Below are 23,569 nucleotides of genomic sequence, written 5' to 3'. Positions count from 1 at the left end.
GTAGACTCTGGATTTTCAAGATTTTGTTCATGTGTCAATAAGAACCCTACTGTTACAGTCATTTCTAATTTCTTGATGTGACCTTAAACACAAACTGCTGTGGAATCATGAAAGATCAGGGTCGTCAAGGTTTAGCAGCCAAACATCTTATTTTGTAGGGAAATGTTTAGATGCTACTCGTTCAAATCACCTCAAGATGTTTCATTCTTCACACGAGGAGTACGTGAAAAATGAAAGAATTTTTTTTCACATATGTTAAATATATTGGAACACCTTTAGGATCAGACTAAATTGAAAAAATGTTTGCCTCCATAACATGATTTAATTTCATAATGTTCATGAAACATGCAGATGGTTGCTCTGAGCACAAAGAAATAACAGATGAAGTGAGTCCTACTGTTTTTATCCACTTTTAACTTTAATATTTAGTATGTCCACCTTTTGCAGCAATTACAGCAGCACATCTCTCTGATGGTACTCTGGCCTCACCAGAATGTTGTGGTATACTTTCTTATCTAGTGTGCCATCAATAGATAATGTACATGTATGTTAAAATACATGTCTTTAAAAGTCACGACACTAAGATTTACAAAATGTTCACTTTTTATTTCGTACTTTGATCTGGGACTGAGGTATTGTTCTTCAATACATTGGGGATCACTATCCCCCAGTGTTTTAGATCCTATAGAATACAATAAATGAAAAATAATACTCAATGAAATAATAATGCAATTTAGATTTAACTGGTGAACCTCTGGTTCATCATTGGTGGATGACACTGACTGTCTAATATCAATGAAAGGTCAATCATCAATATGCTCATCAAACCCTGATCTTCAGCATCCCTACAGAAACGTGTAGATATTAGACTCAATAAGTAGAAGAAGTACATTGGTTTATATTGATTGCAGAATCCATAAAACTACATTGGTGGCACTTATTCATTCAGCTGTACTCTATGCATCATGTGGAATGTGACTATTCTTCATTTCAGAGAACTTTCAGAGGAGCTAATACACCTGAATCATAAAACTGCAGTATTCTCACAAAACAATGGCCTTGAAACCACTGGTGATTTCAAAATCTTCTGCAAGTTTCTCAATGAACCAGCAGAGGGAGGGAGATACCAGGGTGACGCCACGATGTAGAAACTGCAGCTCAAACCTTGTTATTGCACAACTCTGACTTCCCTCCCTCAGGCTCCATTCAATGAGCAAAACGCAGCATGAACCAACTACATTATTTATTACTGTCTTGATACTAATTTACTGTAACTTAAAAAGAAAAACTGATTTCTAATGTTATCCTTGAGGCTTATTACAAGCCAAACCATTTCTTCAATCCAATCATTTTGATTAATACATAGTATTTATATATTAAAAATAACAATAATAATATATAATGCTCAAATTAGGGCATATCCATAACTAGCATAACTAATATCAGGTTAACTCCTGCACACAGATACTTCTTCAACGTGAATGAAAACACAAGTGATTCACCAAAGTACATGGAAACAATATTTATTACCGAGCAGCATTGAATTCAGAACACAGGGGGCACGAAGCCGAATGACTGTAGGTTGGAGCTACACACAAACAGTCAGTGCAACAAAGAGGTTACTGGAGTGAAAACACACTGAAGTAGGACACAGAAGAGTAAAAATAGATAATTACAAGTGTCTGCAAAGGTTAAAGATGATAAACACTGATTTGTTGTGCCCTGCAACACCCGGCTGTGGGCAACATTCCAGTTTGTCATCGACATGCAAAAATTGTTCCCTTCGAAAAATGTAAGTCACGTATGAGGATTTTTCCCTCATATAACGAGTGTGGGTTTGCATATGCATCTTCCTCGCAGGCAGTTCCTCACACATGAAGGTCTCCAGGGCCTCAATGCATATTCTTCTCATAGAAATATTGTGACTCTGCTTGGTCCAAAGACTTTAAAAGACAGTCTGTACACATTTTTACAAGAAAAGAAATGTCTGTTACTGAAGTTGAGCACATAGCCCCCATTAAGTGCCTCTTTCCCCCCATCTGTAAACCCCATGGCCATACTCCATCGAAAAAACTATCAATCTAAAGCTGCTTTCTTCCCCAGTAAAAAACAGATATTAGGTAAAACAGCAATTTGTACATAAAACATGTCAACAGCACATGTTCTTTATTTCGGCATTGAGTAGAATAAACCAATATATTATTTTTTATTAAATAAACCAATGCTCAATGTTGACTCTTTTACGCCACCAGGCGGACGCGTCAGATAAAACATGTGGATTCTGGTAATTCATTTAGATAAAAAAACTTGTCCAAATGATCCGAATACAACAGGACTGTCTCATTGTTACTCTGATTATCTTTTAGTTGTGTGTTACCACATGTTCCCCCGGTGTTTAGAGCGTTTTAAAGCCGGGTGAGAGCGTTTCAAAGCAGCCGGTTATTACTGTACAGTTCGGCCTACGTGGCCTGGCGCTCGTGTCCCACCTGAAGAGCTCACCTCAGGGCTACATAGAGAACCAGAGAGTCCATGGAGCTTATGTGCTGGTCGCTGGCAGCTCCGTTCCCCGGACTAGTGAACCTGAACCTCGTGTGGCAGCAGCTGACAGCCGCTGTTCACGTGGCTCAGGACCTTGTGCCTCAGCTGGGCCACTTGCTCCCGGAGCAGGTCCGCCGTGGACGCAAGGTCGGTGTTCTGGTTCCTCAGGGACTTCACCTTGTCCTCAAGCCTGGAGATCCGCTCCAGTTTGCGCCGCCGGCATTTGGTGGCCGCGATCCGGTTCCTGAGCCTCTTCCTCTCGGCTTTACCGTGGTCCGGTGAGTCCATGTCGATGGGGGAGAGCGGCGGACTCTCCCCGAAGCTCTGGACGTCGGGCACCGTCTGAGGCTCCTCCTTCAGCGGCGGAACCCGCGACAGCTCCGGCTGCTGCGGCGCTGCCCCCAGGTGATGTGCCGGAGGCGGCGGGAAGGGCACCGTGTCCGTGGTGTAGTTGACGGTGGTTCCCAGCGGCCCGGTGCCGTAGCTGTGGAGGTTCGTGTACACCGGCAGGTCCGGCTGGAGGCTGACCGGGACCAGGTTGGCTCCCAGGTCCAGGCTGCCGCTCTGGCTCTGCCCGTCTCCGCTCAGCTGGTTCTGCTTGTGCAGGTCCTCCAGCGCCTTCACGAAGCCCTCGGCGAACTCCTGCTCGTCCGACACCGTCTTCGCGTAGAGGAACTGGGGGCTGGTGGGCGTCGTGGTGACCATCCCGTTGGACTGGATGATCAGGCGCTCCAGCTCCGGGGAGGCCAGCTTCAGGAGCCCCAGGTCCGGGGAGCTGAGGATGCTCTCGGCGTCGCGGAGATGCGGCTTGAGGTCCGCGTCCTCCTCCAGTCTCAGGTCCATGTCCTTCTTCATCATTGTCTGCGGGTGATGAGGATGAGGTGGTTCTCACAGCGGAGTCCTGCCCATAACAGATGCCAAACACCTCCGGTTAAACTCAGGTATTATTAAAGATCACGAAGCTGTGACAGTCTCTGTAGCTGGATCTGAACCGAATGATCGGCCGCGCGCACAGCCTCCAGCTTTTCTAGGCACGCACGTTCCATTATGTCACGTCGAGCGCGCGCATTGGGCAGAAATTACGTTTTGCAGATTTTTATATGAATAAAGCGATCAGAGAGGAGAAGGAGGAAGGGGGGAGGTCTCACTCTGAGCCTCATTCTGCAGGCACACTATCAGTCTGGTGATGTGTGTCTGATGATGTGTGTCTGATGATGTCTGTCTGATGATGTGTGTCTGTATTTACATGAGTTTTCCCAGTTTCTTTTGAAAGGTACATGTGTTTATACAGTCACATTCAAAGTAAGTTATGGGATGGAGTTAAATCAATAATAGGAATATGATGATATTATTTTCATTTCCAAGATATAATATATTCTTATTCATATTAATAACAACACATATCATGTCATTTTCCATCTGTGGTTCCTGGAAAATCGTAAAGTTGGCAGCCTTAAATCAAATAAGAAAAAATAACATGTTACATGTTTAAAACAGATAACAAATATCAATTAGGTAAAAGCAATATGTAGAGATCCGTAAGCAGAAGACAATCCAAGTTAAACACACAACGCACAATCACTAGCAAGGACATGAAAACATATTCAAATACAAACCAGCTTTGCAAAGATATATATGAGTAAAAGCAGATGAGAGCAGACAGGAGTAAAGACTCTGAGATTAATGATAGATTGATGGAATTAACAACAGAATTAAAAGAAGCAATCAGAGGTAATGGAACAGCAAATGTTATCAAAAGTCATGAAAAACACATCAGCATCTTCAATTTGTGTTTAAACGTAAACCCCATCATCTTGAATCTGATATTTTCATAGAGTTTTTTCCAGATGGGAGCAGCACAGAGGCTGAAAGTAACTGAGGAACCATCTGCAGAACCTGAGAGATCTGGAGGGTTCATATTTACATATACATGTTGAACCTGAACCAGCTAGACAATCATACACATATAAAAATCATCTCTCTGACACTGACAACCAGTGTAGTGATCAGAGAACTGGTGTAAAATGCTCTAACAATTCATCACGCAAGAGTCAAATCTCTGATCCTCGACATGTTTGCCTCGTCTCCTGATTTCTTTGACTGCATTTCAGGTCTTTGGTGCCAGTTCTGTTACCATGGGAGTGCCGGATACACTACAATGAGTGAGGTGGTATATTGAGGCTTGATGTGGTTTTACTTTACACTTGTGTGCTCAAGAGCTGATGTCTTCTCAGCAGGCAACGAGCTCCTCCCTGTTTTTTTATCCTCAGCTGAGATATTGTCCCTCTGATTCCTAAACATATGAGGAAGTGGAATCTGAAACTGATGTGATTTCTACACTTCCTTTGGTCAGTATCCAGTCTGGAGTTGAATGTGGCTTTTACCCAACACAACATGTGATAGATGCAGCATGGGGTTTTTCCACGTAACAGTTTCCATTTTCTTTTGCAGATTTTCCGATGTCACTTTTTCATTTTAAAATCAAATCAGAATTTAAATTTTCCATTTTCCATTTTTGATATTATATCAGGGTGATTAAGTGGAAGCGTTTTTGAATTATCGCCACCATCTCCTTATAATGGGTTTCTTATAATTTGTTCTCCACGTCTCTGAGGGATGAATTCGGTGGAAAAACTCATTGTAAGTTTAATGAGCACCTCCGAGAATGGCAGCTCTGTGTTACTAGTATGTGAACTGATCAATCAATCTCTGATTTGAGCTCAAATCAATACAACACACTTTGCCCAGCATACTTCAAGCCAAAGAAAAATGTTTTAGAAATCCTTTAGTCATGTTCTATGAGTTTTATAAAGCTGGAGTGAATAACAGAGTAGTGAAGCCTGTGTTTTTGTTCCTCCCACTTCATCTGTTGTTGTTAATGTTTCGTCCATTAGTATACCGATGCAGGGAGCAGTCAATAAACCAGCGATCAATTAATTCACCTAAAAACCTAATAATGAATCACTGTGCCAGGTGTTAATGTCCCTTGTTTCCTTTACTTCCAGTTGTCTGGCTAGTAAAGGGTTACAGAGAGGAGGTAAGTGCGTCAAAGGTAGGCCCTCTCCATCCCTGCGAAGCATTCTGCGGGTGGATCACATGATGGACCCTGTGATGTCAGATCTCCTTACGCTGTGGCGGAAATGGAAGTGGGTGGTGGTAAACCAACAGAGAAGAGATATTTTAGTCTAGAAGCTGAGTATCGTCGGAGAGAGAGTGGGGGTTCTGAGCCTGCAGTGGAGAAACAAAGGTTTTTCTAGTAACTGGTAAAGGATGTACCACTCTCTCAAATGCTCGCTTTCATTTCCTTTTCCCTTTAATCTATTTAAAAGAAGAAGAAAAAACCGTGAGCAATTTACCTTTGCAAAGAGTTTAACATGACAAAAAGTAATCATAGCTTTTGGACACTGACGTTTTGCCCGCTTTCATGATAATGTCCATGTTGATTAATTTGTTCTTTTATTGTTGCTTCAGAATGAGCCCTTCATATCGATATTTATGTCGTATCATGTTGTATAGTTTTTTATCTTATCACCATCAGTTAAAGGGCTAAAACATTAATAGAATAAATACAGGGAAATGTCATGCATGTTATTGTTAGGTGACCTCCAATTGCCATAGTAATTAGGCTCAGACCAAAGAAGGAATTTAGGCTACTGTTGTATCAAGAGTTGCAAACTATGTGTCAGGAGGAGGCTGGGATGGAGGGCTGGGTGGATGGTTGGATGGAGGGATGGATGGATGGATACATGGATGGGTCAACAAAAAAAAATGACATGTAATAATGTAACAAAACACGCAGGACACTCAGACAAGAAGTCACTGTTTGTTTCCTCAAGACAATAGTCAGTGTTGTGTCTTCAATTTGGACAGTTTCACATTAACTGCTTGTTTATTATCAATATAAAACCATGACGATAAAGGTACTCTATCTTTACGGAAGTCTATAAACATTCGTCAAAATGTGTTGATGTGTAAAACACTGGCCCCAAGGAATGAGGCACAAAGTGATGAGCTGTCAGGAATAAGACTTCTGCTGTGCCAGCGAACAACAGAGCTCAGCAACAATATGTACTGTGTTCAGCAACTTGTGTGATTGATGAGCAGTTTGTTGGAAACCACCACGACTGATTAATGGAGCGGAGTAAAGAAAAAAAATGCCCTTTGAAGGTTATAATGACGATGGGCATCTGTCTTCTGTTGGCAGACACATAAAGGTTGGCTGACTTCCACCTTCATTTCTTTTATTACCAAGTTAAATACCAAAGTACAACTTAATTTTAATTAAAGCCCGACAAAGACATTAGGTGATATGTTCACTGGCAAATGGTTTGACAAGTGAACATGGCTGTGATTATTAAAGGTTCAGTGTGTATAATTGAGTGACATCTAGTGGTGAAGTTTCATGTTGCACCTGAATGCCCCTCACCTCACCCTCCCCTTCCAAACATGACAGAGAACCTGTGGAAACCTTCTGTTGTCATAAAAACTCAAAAGGTGTTTAGTTTGTCCAGTCTGGGACACTGTAAAAAAAACATGGCGGCCTCCGTAGAGAGGACACGCTCCTGATGTAAATATAAAGTATATAAATATAAATGGCCTATTCTGGGGTAAAGGAAACAAGAATTTCGATGAAACACACTAGTGAAAACATCTAGGATTATTTTATATAAAATTTCTGCCTATAGATTCCATCATCTAGATCTTACACACTGGATATTTAAATAATAACGATTCTCCTGGTAGTTTACTAATGTTAGGTTTTCAGTGATAAAGTATCAGTATATGACTTTGTGTGGGCTTGTGTGCTCAAATACAGATACCAAACAAAACGTTCCCCTGGTTCTCATCTCCTTTTTTTCAGCTGATCTACAACCGATAAAGACTCTGGCTTCTCAGGAATATATTAATGTCTAATTTATCTGACAGCTCTGTGACTTTTTTAAACAAACCTGGCCGGGCCTTTGGATGTGAAGAATGTGATACTCTCACTCTGTAGCTCGTCATTCCTTACACAGCTATTTCTGTTACCTGTTGTTACTTGTTTACAAACCAGTGTTACACTATAAATGCCTTTTTAGGGAAAGACTGACAGTGTGTGCTGTTCGGAATGGCTGCAAAGAACCTTTGTCTTTGATCAAAATAAAGATCACGAAAAACCTAAATTGATGAACCAAAAGGGTTCTGTTAGTGTGTGTGTGTGTGTGTGTGTATTTGAGTGTGTGTGTAAGGAATATGCAATAATACTGATCATTTCTTAAACTAGATTAATGTAAAGGTCACTGGATTTGTATTTATGTTAATGAGACATGTATTTGTGTCAGCCCAACAGTTTGACATTGTCAGAGAAGTTCCACAATAATCCAGGAAAAACACAAATGCCCAGATTCTGTGTGTCTTTGTGTGTCTCGGTGTGTGTATGTGTGTAATATTGATTTGTATAAATCACACTTGCTCCCACACAAACACTTTTAAAAATGGGCCCACACCTTTTCATCGTAACACATCAGCTGGTGTAAAGAGTTCAGCCTGCTTCTCTATATCTTTTTTTGTGTTACCATTTAGGCATCTACAGGCTTGTTCTACACAAAATGTCATTGTACTTGTACAATGAAAACATAGATCTGTTGAATCATCGTGACAATGTGATTTTTTTTAGCTAATTAGAAATCAACACTTTTATCTCTAATTCACAAAAGTATGCAGACTGTTGTGACTCTCCAATTTGTTATTAAAGAGGTGCAGTGACAACAAAATACTGAATTTAGGGTCTGAAAACTTTCCAGCGTTTCTGCATTTCGATGTATCCATCTGTATTTTACTGTATTTACTTGCTTAATTCTCATTCTGTCCTTTTTCTGCCTAAAGTCTGTTACTGTATTATGTCTAACTTAACTTCATTCTTTTTAGCCCAGCATCACATCAACAGGAAGTTCCATTGGCCAGTTTCAAAATGACCAGTCAGAAACCTGTGGGTGATTTAATGCAGACTTCCTTCACTGGCACGACAGATGACATGGTATTACACACTGAGTGGCCCTCAAAGCTGCTCCCATGGTGACTGTGACCACTGACCTCTGACCTCCCTGTGTAGGGTGAGTAAGAGAGAGGAATCCCCTTTCAGTTTCACAATATCACAGATGAAGCAGCGCAACAGATACTAAAACCAGATGATCTAAAACCTGTCATGTCAGGTCAAAATGTCCCTGAAAAAGAACTGCATGTCTCTGAGACGACTGGAGAGGAAGAGACAGGGATGCAACGAGTCGGGAGAAATGTTTTCCTGGCAGGCTGGGATTAGACGAGGTTCCATAAATATGCTGGGCAGCTCGGTCTGCTTTGTGCCCAGTGGTAAAAATAGGCCCTCCTCCCAAGGGAAGTGATGACGTCCGCAGCCTGCCTGCATCACCAGCCACAAGTCAGCATCATCCTCATACTGGAAGAGCCGGGGAGAGACAGAGTGTGGGGGGAGCATCTGTGATCTCCATGGCAACACAAGCAGAGTGACGCAGGTGAAGGCAACAGAAAGGAAAAGAGCTAGCGATTGGCTGGCGAGTGCAGTGTGTGTGTGTGTGTGTGTGTGAGGTAAAAATGTGTAGGCGGAAAAGAAGAGGAGGAGGACTCAATAACCTAGAACTGAGATGAGCCCCAACACCCTCTGCACAAGCATTCAGGCACACAAACACACACACACACACACACACACACACACACACACACACACACACACACACATACAAAGTCCAAGCCAGTTATCACGGTCAACAATTCAGCCTCGCAATGAGATGATATGATTTAGCACGCTCTTTGAGCACTGGCTTCACAGGGAGTGGAAAATACTGTTATTTCCCTCCTTCACAAATGCCATCTTGGATTTTATGCATGCATTCATTCTGGGAGGGGAAAGAATATTCCCCACTTTCAAACCATCTCCATGTTTCATGTTAGTGCCATTAAAATAAACCTTCGGGGCAATTCAGTCGCTCTGGCAAAGACTTAATGTTGAATTTAATTAAATTTTGAAGGTTATTCTGCCCTCTGGTCGTCGTCTTCACAAGGGTTTCTCAGATGTTTCTCCCCTATGTAGGTTTTTTACAGCTTTCCCCATTTTATTTTATTTTACAGGATGATGTTTGCTAGATTGTATCTGCTAATTAACATATTCAGAATGGGAGTTTCAAAGCTACCCTGGAAAAAAATCAGAGAGGGAGAAGTTGACTCATCTCCTCATTGTGGGCATGATGTTGTAATTCCATCCTTTAAATGTAAATCCAGAATCTACTGAAATACTAGGTAAGATGAACTGAACATCGTGTACTGGTCACAATTTACTCCCAGTTAGACATATTGTTTCCATAAATAAGAAGATGAGCAGTAAAAGAAGTATAGTTTTTGAGAAAAAATAAACCTCCTCCTCCTTCGGCCTCCAAGACACTTTACTTGATGGCATAATCTGTGAATCAGACCTCAGAGGTGTTGACCTAAGACCACTGAAGCAGAGCAGGAGTAAAACCTCTTTGTCAGTAGCCAAACAGTAATTTCAGCAACATGAGATCAGTTCAGACAAGCAGCAGCACAGAGGAGGAGGTGTTGGGGTGGGGGTGCGAGTAGTGAGGGGCAGATTAATGTTTTTGGTGACTCAATGGTGACACCTGTTGGAGAGATAGGGAGTAGCAGAGTCTGAAACGATGGAAGAGGCAGAGGACAAAGGAAAAGTTTGTGGTTGTAAGGGTAAGTTGTTGTTTTTTCTATGGTCTCCTAAGGAAAAAGTCAATTGTCCCTTAATATAAATGTCTGTATCTTTATCTATCAAATCCAGTTGTTTGACACTTCTTTTCTACTGCATGCATGTAATTGAGATACATTTCCTAGATTCAGCTCTGGGAAGTTTGATCTGATCTCTGTTACCATGTCTACCAAGAATAAATATTAAGACACTTGCAAATTATAAAAATATGATCAGCAGTCTCGTTATCGCACATGCTGAACATGTGCAGGTTTGTTACTTTGAGACTTAAAATGTCATTATTTCATGCAAGGTATGAATCCTTTATGTGAATAAGATACTTTGACTTTTATCTGTTAAATGTAAACCTTTGTCTACACTATATTTTCTGCTTATTCTTGACTAAAATCTCTATAATTAAAAGGACATTATCAAAGCGGAAACTAAAAGGGTTAATTACAAGCAATACCTACATCTTTAAACAAAACAATTTAATTATAACTACCTCTAATTTCTATTGTATTTTATCATCCACAGATGCATGTTCTGTTTTTATGGGGTGGGGGCTGTGTTTTGTCTTTTTTCTTGTTGCGTTATGCTGATTGTTGGGGACACTGAGGCAAATTCCGGACAAATAACATTTTTTTAAATAGACACAACCGCTTTAACAAAAGTTGTTTTATTCTCATGTAAATAACTTACAACATTGTCTTTTGATACAAAAATAAAATGATATCCAACCAACTTGACACACGTTGGACTCATCCACATCAGACTTAAGAACATGAGAAACTTTTTCTTTTTATCATCAACACATGTTGCCTCTTAAATGCTTAAACAGAAGTGTTAATTTCAAGGGACGACTCCTGCAACTGCTCGTCTACTCTTCACCTGCTGTGATCGGCAGCCGATCAAAAATGTTGGAAACAACATTACGTCACAAAACACAGAAATAAAGAGCAAGTTAACAGAGGAAAAAAATCATGCAACAGAAGTTGGGGCTGAGCAGTTTCTTCACCAATCAAAACCACAGCCGAGGAGACAAGTTGACAAGCAAAAAGTATATAAACATAAACCTTGTTCCAGTGTACCACCTGATGAACAAGTACTTGTTGAATATCTAAATGTGATTTTGTGATACAAGCTGTAAATTTGTAATGATTCGTATTTCAAAAGAACAGTAAAGAAGCCTATTAGCTCTGACTGATACACCAGTATATTGTCATAAAAAAATGTCAGACCAACTTAAAGATGCTAAAAACAAAAATTCAGTGCAAATGCACAGTTTCTCTCAACTTCTCCCAGCGTGATTTCTGCAGCGGTCAGTCCTGACAAACATCTCAGCTGTAGAAAACACCAGAGGCGCATAGAAGGAGTAATGACTGAATAAGAGGGTGCGCTGTTGATGGGGCCATGTTGTCCGTCAGTGCTGGTTCTTCATTCCCTGTGGTTTGCCTGGTTTCTTATCCTGCTGCTGCGGTAGCTGTATCTGTTGCTGCTGGCCACGACCGGGGCCGCTCAATCCTCTGCCACGACCACCAAACAGACCTACACAGAGACAGGAGGGGAGCAGAGGTTAACAAGAGTCTGTTCATTATGTGACAAATGTTGTTTTCCACTTCCACAAAACTGTATCACTTCCAGTCTGCCAGATTATTAAAAAAGATGAAGTTGCAGAAGGCAAGACAGGTTCACTGAGAGTACATAGGGCTGGAGGTTGACTAGTCAGGAAATTGCTGGATCCCTGAATTGCAGGAAGCATTTCCACTCACCTCGGCCAGCTCCTCCCCTTCCTTTGCCCTGCTGTTTGTTCTGCTGGGCACCTCCACGTCCGCGGCCCTTGGACACCACCTCCTCCTTCACCATGTCGATGATCTCGTCTGGGATTCGCAGATACTTGATGGTGCTTCCTCTGATGTAGCACTCAGGCATCCTCCAGAACTTATCTCCATCCTGTCAGAGGTTAGAAGTGTCAGCGAATCCTAGTATCTCTTTTTAAAAACAAGCATTGTTTTTGTTTTACTAACAAGTTTCGGTTTGAAGCTTTTCAGAGAGTAGAAGAGCTTTGTTCTATCTTGTATTGTTTTGAATGTGTACTTATTTTATTACCAATGTTGCAAATTAACAGGCCAGTGTTGGTCATTTTACATTTTGGCAGTTAAACCACCATCATTATATTTAAATAATCATAAGGGACTTTTCGTAAATACAGTCTACTATACTTGTATGTATATATGTATTTACCCTTGAGGTGCAGATAACTTCTCTCAGGTTGATGTTCATCCAGTTGTCACAGCTGACCAGGTGACCGTTATACGTCTCCCCATTTTTCAGCTCCACCAGCTGAGCAGAGAGGAGAAACAAACAAAATGCACATTATTTATCATCTTTTAACTTTTTTTAAAAACATTTACAATTCAAGAGCATTTTTGCACAGCAGCAAGAGCTCAGTGTCTCCTCACCATAGGGTGGTTCTGGGCCGTCTTCAGCAGAGAGAGGGGAAGCTGCAAAATGACAGAAAAACATGTCATACATAGGAATTAGGATAACAATTATGTGTTTGGTAGATGAACTTTAAAATCAACATTTTGTCTGGCAGTCCTACCTGTGTTCAATCTATATGAATATCCCTAATGTATTAATTTGATTAACATCATCTAGACCAACCTTCATATAACTGACTATAGGGATAATACCTGTTGAGCTGTTGGGACTATGCCCTGAATGAAGTTTCTTCACACAGCTCAGTTACTCAATATATAATCACTTTTGGTGCCTTTCACAGGTGTAAATCCTTAATGTTACGTAATCTGTCTACTAGAGATGATTGACAGACATTTGATCGTTTAAAAGAACAACTGCTTGATTTAATTTGATAGATTTAGATTTGCCTGTTCAATGTGAATCACCTTTCTCCCCATTAACAAGTTACCACTAATGTAACTTCATATCCTCCTTGCACTGACTCATGTTTTATTCAGGGATTTGCAAACAAACGCAATGCCTGCTGATGACTGTAGTTTGTATTAATTGTGAGAGGTCATAACGCTCAGATCAGCACTCCAGGACAAGCAGCACCATGAAGGTGTTTGCTGTGGCGTTGTGTTAAAAAAACACAACAGCAAACACACAACGCGTCTCAGTTAGCCTCGGTGGCTAACTTCACTTAGCTTAGCGCAACGTGAACGGGCATCACTATGGGCCGGCGCTTCGGTAACACGAGGAAATTACTGAACTCTAAAACACAACAACGAACGTTTTGTGTAGACACCAGTGTTGGATACTCACCATTGTGATTTAATGTCTTTTTGATTTTGTGTCTTGGTCCTAAACGATTTCACCTCCCTTTGTTCTTCTTCGAGTCTCAATGAGTTTCCGGTGGGAAATAACCGAGCTATTATAAGATGCTGCCCTCTGGCGTCAGATGCACTCACGTACCGCCAAATCCCCTCTACCCCTGAACAGCAGGTTCTCTTCACTGAGGTCGATTCATTCACAACAAAAATATTGAACATCAGAAAAAAGATAAAAAACCAATGAATGGTTTGTTTGCTGGTGTTATATATCTAGTTAATTATTTTATTTATTGCTGAATTGTTTTCCATATATTGTTTGGGACTATACAGCTGTATGGGGGCCCAAACGAAATATAAATATAAAACCTTGAATCTGTCTTGGTTAACGTCTGATAAATCAAATGTGCTGCATCAATGAACGTGATATGTCTGTCTGTCTGTCTGTCTGTCTGTCTGTCTGTTTATTCGCTTTCTGTCTATCTGTATGTCTCTCGATCTACCTATCTGTCTGTCTGTCTGTCTGTCGATCTACCTATCTGTCTGTCTGTCTGTCTGTCTGTCTGTCTGTCTGTCTGTCTGTCGATCTACCTATCTTTCTATCTGTCTGTATGTCTGTCTGTCTGTCTGTCTGTCTGTCTGTCAATCTACCTATCTATCTGTCTATCTGTCTATCTTTCTGTCTGTAAGTCTGTCGATCGATCTATCTATCTATCTGTCTATCTGTCTGTCTGTCTGTCTGTCTGTCTGTCGATCTACCTATCTTTCTATCTGTCTGTATGTCTGTCTGTCTGTCTGTCGATCTACCTATCTATCTGTCTATCTGTATCTTTCTGTCTGTCAGTCTGTCGATCGATCTATCTATCTGTCTGTCTGTCTGTCTGTCTGTCTGTCTGTCTGTCTATCGATCGATCTACCTATCCATGTGTCTGTCTGTCTGTCTGTGAGGGAGGCTTCTACAGCCCAGCGTGTCATCGTGCGTCACACTGCTGACGTCATCACGTCACGTCGCACGCAGCGTAAACACCGGCAGTCTGATGCCAGAAGAGGCGTCAGTTGTACTTGTGTGTGAGTGAGTGTTTGTTGTCGGCTCTCTTTTTCGGTCCGTGGTTGGAAATAAAGAGCGACAGTGACACGGAGGAGCAGCGGAGCCTCAGGCCGGGAGATGGACAACAGTAAACGGACGGTGGTGGTCACAGGTCGGTGTCTCTTCTTTGTGGTGTCGGTTGTTGTCGGTCGTCGTCTGCCGGCGGTTGAGAAAAGTTGTGGAGTGACAGGAACGTTAATGGCGTCAGTCTGTTGGTGCTCCGGCTGCTTTCTGCTGAGGAGCGCGTCGTGTGGACCCTCTCACTGCTCCTCAGGTCTCGCTGGTCAGTAGAAACTACTGACCAGCGAGCTGACATCAGCCCTAGTGCTACTGTCTGTTGTCTGTTTAAAAGGCCCCTGATGAAACATTACAAAGTGAGAGGGGCTGAACTTATATGTGTAAAATCCCAAAACGTGCATTTAATTCAACATCTGTTTTCTCTTAACGTCCATTCTTCTTCTGTGTAGATGAAATGAGTCATTTTAATGTGAATGCATTCGCTCATCAATACCAAAGCTTCCTTTAACCGCCTATTTAACTCATATGTGCCTGGGACAATGTACATCTGTCAGTCCCTCATGTTTCCTGCTTTAGTCCGATTCAGTCCTTTAATAACTTTCTAACAAAGAAGAGAGTCTGAGTTTTACTTCTTTGCTGATTTTCATTAATAGTCTCGTCTACTGTTACACAAACACTATTTGTTCTCAGCACCAGGTCTCTTCACAGACATGGTGTCATTACAGACAATGTGGTTACAAGTTAATAACACCAATAACCAACTAATAATTCTGTCCCAGTATTAATATCTTACTTATATCTTATGTTTTCTGTATGGATACTAATCTACCCTGTTTCCTATTTAACTTAACTTTGCATTTTAATATCCAAAATCTGGACGTTGTTCTGGTAAGTAGCATCGTACCAAAGCTGTTAGAAAATATCATTTGCTTCACTCTGTGTTTTTGATGTAATTGGACGCAGCACCCACCTAAAGTGCTAAACTACTAAAAACGACTATTGCGCTGGGTAATAAAATCAACTATTCATTGCAATATAATCTTCATCAATAACACTATGTGTTTTGCTCTATATCAAGTGTTCAAGAAGAGTTTTGAACCACACCCTTCACTCAGGAGTTAGAACACAGTATTTAAAAGAAATAGTAGTGACTGATGTAAACATTTTTATTACGATATAATTTTGGGCCTTATCATCCCGGCCCTGAACACGACTCTCACCATCAGTTAATGTGAGCGGAGTTAACAGAGACGGTGACCTGGTGTTTTCAGACACAAAGGGGTGCGGAGGCCGGCAGACCCAGCTGATCGAAGATGTGCAGATTGCCTGGGAACCGCACCTTCACAATAGCTGGCCGGCTGGCAGCTGCCGGCCCCTCTCGCTGCTCCTTTTCAGCCGCCTGTCAGACAGACCGATCCCCCCCACCTCTCCACCCAACCCCTGGGGACCCACTGACCCTCGGAAATGTGGCGGAGGGGGATCAGTTATAGATCCCTGTATAAACAAGCCTGGGTGAATATCGGCTGCTGCTGCATTTCTTTTATTGTACAGGTCACTCGGAGCGGTACAGGGGGGAGATTTTTAGTGATTGATTTTACAGCAAATCTTATGCAGCAGAGTCTCAGTCTGCCAATATTGGCAGCTTTGCTAGAAAACAACTTAAAATATATGAAACAGATTTGTATTACAATTGCTACATTCAGCAAAGCTTTAACTTCGTCCAGTAGTCCAACCAAAACATTTAAAAGTCCCAAACAAGTCAAGAGATCTTATTCAGGCAATAATAGTGGAATAGGTCGGATCATCTCATTTCATATTGGTACCGAAAACTGCTAGAATCGCTTGTTGGAAGGTTCGCTGTATTCGCATATGCTTTTTCTTCAGAAAAGTTCTATTTGCATTTGCAATAAAATATATTTCAGAAAGAGAGATATTCCCTGAAATCACTGGTCATTTTCCTACTTTTGTAAAAACCAAACTGATTCCATAGCTTCATAATTAGAAACATGGTGTAAGAGAAATGTGTCATCACCAGCAAAGCATGGAAGCATCTCAGAAACTAAATAACTCTCATGTTTTGTAGGTTTCGGGCCTTTTGGAGAGCACACGGTCAACGCCAGCTGGGTCGCAGTGCAGGTATGTTTCACCCCTCTGTTAAATGTAACCTTCACCTAAATGATATGACTAAGCCCTTAGATGAATAAATCTTAACTTTTGAATTTGCTGTTGATTTTGTTTGTAATTCACATTATTCATTACACTGAGGAATTCAAATCTTCTCCAAAATGGTGTTATGATAAAAATATAAAAGCTCGTCCTCTCGTCGTGTTATTAGCCAGATGTGTTCCTCTTTGTTTGACAGTTCTATGATGCTCTGATAGTTGCCGGCTTCACACATGGGCCGCAGAGTGTCCCAGAGGTTCCCTGTGTCCTGCTGGCGAAACTGCATGTGGGGGATGATGGTGGTTGTCAGGGTGTCTAGACGGACTTGATAAGGATATTAAAGGCAAACAAAAGGCCGCTTTGAGGCGGGGTCACAGACGTGGTCAGAAAAGCCCCTTTTCAATAAAAGTGGGGGTCAGTGTCCAGAGCAATTTGTCCTGCAGGGACATTGGGGGAGGTGTTGGTCGACTGGCTGTGAATCAGTTACACATTTGTCATACTTATGATATGTGTGACTGCATCTTTTATTTCTTGCTTGATTATGAAAGTGGCGGAGTATTGCAGTTCATTTATTTCTGCTTGTTTTATTTTTTGAGTTTTAAAATATACTATCAATTTCGCAGAAACACATAGATCACCATTATCAGTTCTAAATAGTTCCTGTAAATACTTGCGTTCTTATTTGTTTTTGAATTATGTTGGATATTTTAATTATTTTATTCATACTGTATATTTTCTGCTTTAAGAGGCAAAGGTATCGACTTAGTTTGTGGAAGTATAGCGCCAGTGGGAAGTGAGAGAACAGATTAATGAGGCAATTAGCTGAGTGGAGGTTTCTTGCACGATGGAAATAAAGTACAAAGCCGTTAAAACTCTAATAACACTCATACAGAATGATTGAATCTTCAACCTGATTAGTTTTAGCTTGTTTCTGTATCAGGCTCATCCTAATGGGGCAGCGACCAAAGACTGCTCTTACCAATCTACAAAAATGTATATCTTTCACAATTTGTAGAAATAGTTTACTCTGTTCCTTAACGTTTTCCATAAAGATTTAAATGTTTAAATGTTAGACTCTTTATGGAAAAAAAAGAAGAACTTTTGAACTTGACATGTTTAAGTGTTCCTTGGCTTTAGCCTGTTTTAAATTAGCATCCATCCTATTGGTCATTTCTGAAGCTTCAACCACTATCACAGTAACAAGTTCTCCATGTCACCTAGAGCTGCACTCTCCAATGACACCAGAGAACAACGCTGAGACATATGCTGTTGTGATTGAACGCTTGGAGGACATATAACCCAAGATAATTCAAGTACAAATGTTTCTTTATTCTTTTTCTTCACCCTGTCAGGAACTGAAAAAGCTGGGACTGGGCAGCGAAGTGGACCTGCAGGTGTACGAGGTTCCTGTAGAGTACCAAACCGTCCAGAGTTTGGTTCCTTCATTGTGGAAGCAGTATCATCCGCTGGTGAGAGGAGAACTTGGTGTGACCTGTACATGTTGTTCTTTGTGATAATTGGATCTGATAGGCCCGGAGAACAGTCTGATCATAAGAAATACAAGGCACAACTGCTGATCTAAATTTAAGTATATACAATTATCAAATTATGCAATTAATTACTGGCTTGAGTGTCGCATTATCTACATTGAAGTTAACATTTACAAAGATTGTACTTGGGTGTCACCTTGTGTTCAGATTCATTTTGTGTAGAATGAATTTGACTATTTCTGGTTCAGTTGAAATTGCCACCGATTTTTGGGACCCGAGAACATCTTGGGTGTATTTACTGTAAATGATTTGTATCATGGGACATTATTTCAGTAATTCTGACTCTGTGAATTTGATTGGATTCTTTGCCAGTTGGTTGTTCATGTTGGAGTCTCCGGAATGGCCACCACTGTCACCCTGGAGAAGTGTGGCCGAAATAGTGGCTATAAGGGTCTGGACAACAGCAGCTTCTGTCCTGACTCACAGTGCTGCATTGTGGGAGGCCCAGACTGCATCGACTCAGTTATTGACATGGAATCAGTCTGTAAGAGAGTGACCGCCTCGGGGCTCGGAGTAGCTGTGACTGTCTCCAAAGACGCTGGGAGGTAATTCCATTTCTCCAGTTAGAATCAGCCAATTGTTTTCGCCTGTCACCTCTGGACCTCATGCAGGGATAGAGGCTGATTCATGTGTTCAGCATCACTCTGTTAAACACATGATTCAGCCATACAAGTGCATTCAGTTTGACAGAATGAGAGACAGCTTAGGTAAAAGCTTTGGTAACAGCGTCTTGAGTAAAAGTAGGATGTACCATCGCTTGAAAGGAACTCAAAACACATTTTTGATCCATACATTTAATTATTCAATGAAAAAAATGTTTAGCCACTCTTGAAATAGTTTCCTCATATATTGATGAATATGAACATCTTTGCATTTAAGGTAATAACACAACCTGGGTTTGATCATGGGGTATACAATGCAGAGACTTGTAAGGTTTTTTGCAAGACATTTAACATGATTTTTTGTGAGTCCACCTTGGTGTCATGTTTACATCACCACACAACTCACTTTATAGCTGTTTTGAGGGTCAGATTTTTCTGAGGGACTCCCATGCACACAGACATATTCTAATGCACTCACATGGGTAGACACAACAAAAACAGAGATGCTGTGATGATCACTTCATTCTTTGTGCTGGATGCCATTTTGGTAAATAGTATTTGGCAGCTTTAATAATGTTTAGAATCTTTAATACATAACCTTTAAAATTATAATCGTGAGCGGGATGCTCTGCAGTCAAATACATGGTGCACTCTGGTGGAGAAACAGTGTAATGGCAGCACTTTTTACAGAATAGAAACACGTAAAACAAGAACTCAGGCTGTATTTTATTGAACCATATGGATTTGACTTATATAGTGATGCTGATTCATCTATCAATCAATCAATCAGACTTTATTTGTATAGCAAATGGCTTATTGTACACTGCAGAATGAGGTTCATCTATGGTTGGTATGTAGAAACTTCTAGTCACTTACAGTGATGCCATAAACAGTTATTATATAGCTATAATAATTTTATATATGTTTGTCACAATTGGTGATCATATGAATACAAGTAGGGACGGACCTTTCATTTCCTTAACGTCCTGTTTCCCTTTCTGACAGATATCTCTGTGACTTCACCTACTACACGTCTTTGTACCTGAGTCACGGCCGCTCTGCTTTCATCCACGTGCCTCCTCTTGGAAAGCCTTACAGTGGTGAAGACCTGGGTCGTGCACTGAAGGCCATCGTCCAGGAGATTCTGGAGCTTCGTGACCATGCTGGGGAGAAGCTCCACTGCCAGCATCACTTCCACTAAGTGACCTCCGGATGCCAACCATCCTCTCTCCAGCAGTTGCCACACAAGAGACATTGCACTTAACCACAAGTAGCCAAACGTCCTCCTTTTTAAATTCTTTGTCTTTATTTGGACAGAATGAAAAAGTCAGCATATAGAACGTTTTCAGTTTCTACTTTCTCTTTGTTTTAGGTTTTTGCCTTTTTTTTTGCTAAGCCTGATTATTTGTTACATTCAAATGTCTCCCGATGGTGAGAAGATAAAATGGGAGTTTGAAGACAACCCTTAGTCACACTGAAACATAAGCCTTTCTGCCACTTCCAAGGAATATGAAACATTTTGAATTTGAAAATGGGAATTAGTGTAGAACCATGATGAAAACCTAGCAGCTAAGTGCTGCTTCTATTTGTTCATATGCAGTTCAAGTATTTCCAGTTGGTTTGTAATGTGTCAAATATTGCATTCTTTACCCCAAAAGCTATAACTATTATTGCATGTCCTATCCTGGATGTCTCTAAATGGTAAATGACCATGATAAATTATGCAGAGATGTTCAGCATTAAGCTGTAATTCTAATTTCATTTCCTTTCAGATACCTTTCCAGCTGCTCTATATCCTAACTGTGCTGTTTCACATTTTATGTTGAGTTGTTTCTTGAGTGCTTTTTCTTTATAAGAAGTCGTAAGTTTGCCTTCTTTTACAAAGGTTATTTTAATCAGGGAACGGGTTGGTTCCAGCTCATCTTCCCCCAGGTTTTTGGCCCAATTCTGACCGGAAAATACTAAACAGATTCTCCTGCGATCTGGCCCCAGGCTGTACAATGTTATTTTACAGATCTCAGGTCTGTCAGTTTAGGAGATTCGTGTTGTGGTTTTGCCAAAATTCTGTTAGAGTTGCAAAATCATCTGAGAAAATATTGACCATTGCAGTTATTACGATAACTTCAATTTAACAGAATAGTTCTTCTGAGTGAGGGGGGGGGGGGGGGGGGGGGTTCAAATGTTACAAACACGCAAACCAATTGGATTGTGGCAAGGAACTGACATCACAACACTGGATTACTGGGTAGTAAAATCTTTGTCTCTTGATTTAGGGTATCTGTGACCCATCAGAGCCATTTTATTTCAAATCTTACACTATGTTTAAAACCAGTGATTTGTCTTTTCATCGTTTTTCAAAAATTGTGCAAATCACATGAGTATAAGCTAATGAAAGCTCTCAGTTGCTCCCTGCATTGAATCACATGTAGCTGAAGATTTGATTCGATGTAGAGTTTGACTCTCACTTCAGTCAGAATTGGGCCTGGACATTTATTTCTGTAGCACTTTTCTTTATCCACTTTTTACCTATTCTGGAGTTTGAACAGCATTTTTCAAAGAATTTGTATGTTTTATTTTATTTTCAGTCACTTTAATTCGAAATATGTAGCTTTCCATATATTCACGCACATCCAACTCATTTTTAACCTCCCCTCCCATTGATTGTGTGGTATGCTTTATAGTTGACTTATGCTTTACTTTCCTAAGCTTTGGTTTGTTCAACCTGCAGCAAATTCTTTCGTCGTGTCTGTGATGGTGCCATACTCCAGGTGTCAAGTTTCTCTTTTTAATATTTGTCTGGTTCACTGTGTTCACAAGCATTTTCCTGACGGCTGAGCGGTCACTGAGTTCGTCCCACAACACCAAACACAGCATCCGTTTTATATCTTTCAGTAGTACATTTAGCATAGAGCGTTGTATATGCTGCTTCACCCCCCAGTGTATCACCAACACTATCTCCCTGTTTAATACAAAGATGTAGTGTGTATATATATAAATATATATAAACTGCCATACCTAGTTTTGAGAAACTAGCATCATCAAACATTGAACTGAACAGGATTGAACTTCATCTCAGACTTTGAGTTCTCATCTCAGCCTTTGGCATTTACCTCCTGTCTCGTTGATGTGGTTTAAAACTCTCCTGGAAATTGTGCAAATTTTTTTAATGAGTTTGCAGGTGCTAGTATTTTACTGTGTGGCTTTACAAGTGCTGAGGTGTGAAAGAGTTGTGGAGGAGCTCCCCCTAAAAAATGTGTCCTCTCTCAAATGTGAAAGCCCTGAGTTTACGTACGAGGTGACATCTGACCCTGACTCTTTTCCTGTGCCTTGCTGTTGTTCATGTGTGTTATGAGGCCTTAAAAATGCTCAGCGGGTCAGTTCAAAGATATATTACTGATTCTGTCCAGTCAGATGTGTGGCTACCTCAAGAATACTTTTTATCTCTGTGCGTGCTCTGTTGTATAACATAACGGCTCTGTGAAATATTGTGAGTTCCTGTGTTTAGGGAGTTTCCTCTGCCTCTGACATTAACATAGCACAATAAGTCATTCTGGCTTTGTAAAAGAAAAAGCTTTGAGATGAAGAATTAAAGGATCATAAATAATGTTTGTGTCCAATACTTCAACTTTGTATTTTTCCTCAAGTGGTTTTGAAAAACAGTTCAATGTCTTGTCAAATGTACAAACACACAGTTGTATTAAAGGTGCCAATCAAAGATCATAGATATGACTTATAAGCACAGCTCTGTCTTAAATAATCAGCCTGATTTCTGCACAGATATGGTTTAAGTCTCCGCAAAAGCATGTTGTTTCAGAATACAGAAGTTAACATACTGCTTTTTCTACAGATATGTTTACATCACTTTGTTAGAACAATGGATGGTTTGTTGTTAACAAAACCCTCTTTCAATAATCCACAATTTTTTTGGAGCAGAGAGTGGCTCATCAAATTAAGGACATAATGTTTTTGTTTACTCATTTATTTATGCATCTTATTATTTAGTTTGTATATTTTTAATATGTATTCATACATGTACATCGAATGGTAGCCACACCATAGCTATTTTATTCTGAATCGGACCGTGAGGTAACTACAAAATGAACTACAAGTTATTTGGGAGTAAAACTTGAAACTAGAGACCATGATCTTGTCAGGAAACCAGTGGAGTCGCCCCCTGCTGGCACTTAGATACAATGCAGACTTAAAGGCATTCCACGTTAGCTTTACTCTCCAGACCCTGATCCATGCAGTCTGTGATGTGAACCGGATATTTATTTTGAATAAAGAAACATTAGCATCTTGAGCATTAGGATCGCCACACTTATGTGGTGGATGTAGCTTTGCACTGTGTGTGGCCTTCCCAGCGACTCTCTAAACAGTGTCATGGGAGGCTCATCGAATGAAGGTGAAAAAATGACCTTAGTTATGAAATGATCTCTTAGAACAACCTGTTTGTGATCACTGATTAGGTTAACACTTCAGAGATACAGCATTTATGGAAATTTGACTATTTTACCAATGAATTAATAACATACATATTTATTCAGAGGTCAATCAGCAATGTGGGTTCAAACAACATAACCATAATCACAAAA

General features: G+C 40.6%; 3 protein-coding genes across 3 annotated transcripts; 1 reads left to right on the top strand and 2 right to left on the bottom strand.

Moving 5' to 3' along the window:
* Positions 1-1,515: 1,515 nt before the first annotated feature.
* jund (JunD proto-oncogene, AP-1 transcription factor subunit) lies at positions 1,516-3,550 on the bottom strand. The gene has a single exon (XM_062396408.1). It carries the CDS (start codon positions 3,394-3,396, stop codon positions 2,572-2,574), a length of 825 nt encoding a protein of 274 aa, XP_062252392.1. The 5' UTR covers positions 3,397-3,550; the 3' UTR covers positions 1,516-2,571.
* Positions 3,551-10,924: 7,374 nt separating this feature from the next.
* Positions 10,925-13,690, bottom strand: lsm4 (LSM4 homolog, U6 small nuclear RNA and mRNA degradation associated). The gene is made up of 5 exons (XM_062396195.1): positions 13,550-13,690; positions 12,724-12,765; positions 12,506-12,604; positions 12,034-12,214; positions 10,925-11,809 (listed from the first exon to the last, which is right to left on the bottom strand). Exons 1-5 carry the CDS (start codon positions 13,550-13,552, stop codon positions 11,685-11,687), a joined length of 450 nt encoding a protein of 149 aa, XP_062252179.1. The 5' UTR covers positions 13,553-13,690; the 3' UTR covers positions 10,925-11,684.
* A 918-nt stretch (positions 13,691-14,608) lies between these two features.
* Positions 14,609-22,703, top strand: LOC133961081 (pyroglutamyl-peptidase 1-like). Its single transcript, XM_062396030.1, has 5 exons — positions 14,609-14,753; positions 16,743-16,795; positions 18,175-18,291; positions 18,685-18,917; positions 19,980-22,703. Exons 1-5 carry the CDS (start codon positions 14,720-14,722, stop codon positions 20,173-20,175), a joined length of 633 nt encoding a protein of 210 aa, XP_062252014.1. The 5' UTR covers positions 14,609-14,719; the 3' UTR covers positions 20,176-22,703.
* The last annotated feature ends 866 nt before the right edge of the window (positions 22,704-23,569 follow it).

Source organism: Platichthys flesus, chromosome 9 (genome assembly GCF_949316205.1).
Source record: "Platichthys flesus chromosome 9, fPlaFle2.1, whole genome shotgun sequence".
NCBI lineage: Eukaryota > Metazoa > Chordata > Actinopteri > Pleuronectiformes > Pleuronectidae > Platichthys > Platichthys flesus.
Note: the sequence above shows the minus strand (reverse complement) of the source record. Positions and strands in the feature narration are given on the sequence as shown.

What these genes read in the sequence shown, in the direction of transcription:
- lsm4 (XM_062396195.1), bottom strand. An exon ending in AAGTTATCTGCACCTCAAGG is followed by an intron (nt 12,215 to 12,505) that starts GTAAATACATAT and finishes AACCTCTGACAG; the next exon opens with GATGGAGATAAGTTCTGGAG. An exon ending in AAGGGGAGGAGCTGGCCGAG is followed by an intron (nt 11,810 to 12,033) that starts GTGAGTGGAAAT and finishes GTCTCTGTGTAG; the next exon opens with GTCTGTTTGGTGGTCGTGGC.
- jund (XM_062396408.1), bottom strand. Translation starts at nt 3,396, where the DNA reads ATGATGAAGAAGGACATGGACCTGAGACTGGAGGAGGACGCGGACCTC.
- LOC133961081 (XM_062396030.1), top strand. Translation starts at nt 14,720, where the DNA reads ATGGACAACAGTAAACGGACGGTGGTGGTCACAG. An exon ending in GGAAGCAGTATCATCCGCTG is followed by an intron (nt 18,292 to 18,684) that starts GTGAGAGGAGAA and finishes ATTCTTTGCCAG; the next exon opens with TTGGTTGTTCATGTTGGAGT. An exon ending in GTCTCCAAAGACGCTGGGAG is followed by an intron (nt 18,918 to 19,979) that starts GTAATTCCATTT and finishes CCTTTCTGACAG; the next exon opens with ATATCTCTGTGACTTCACCT.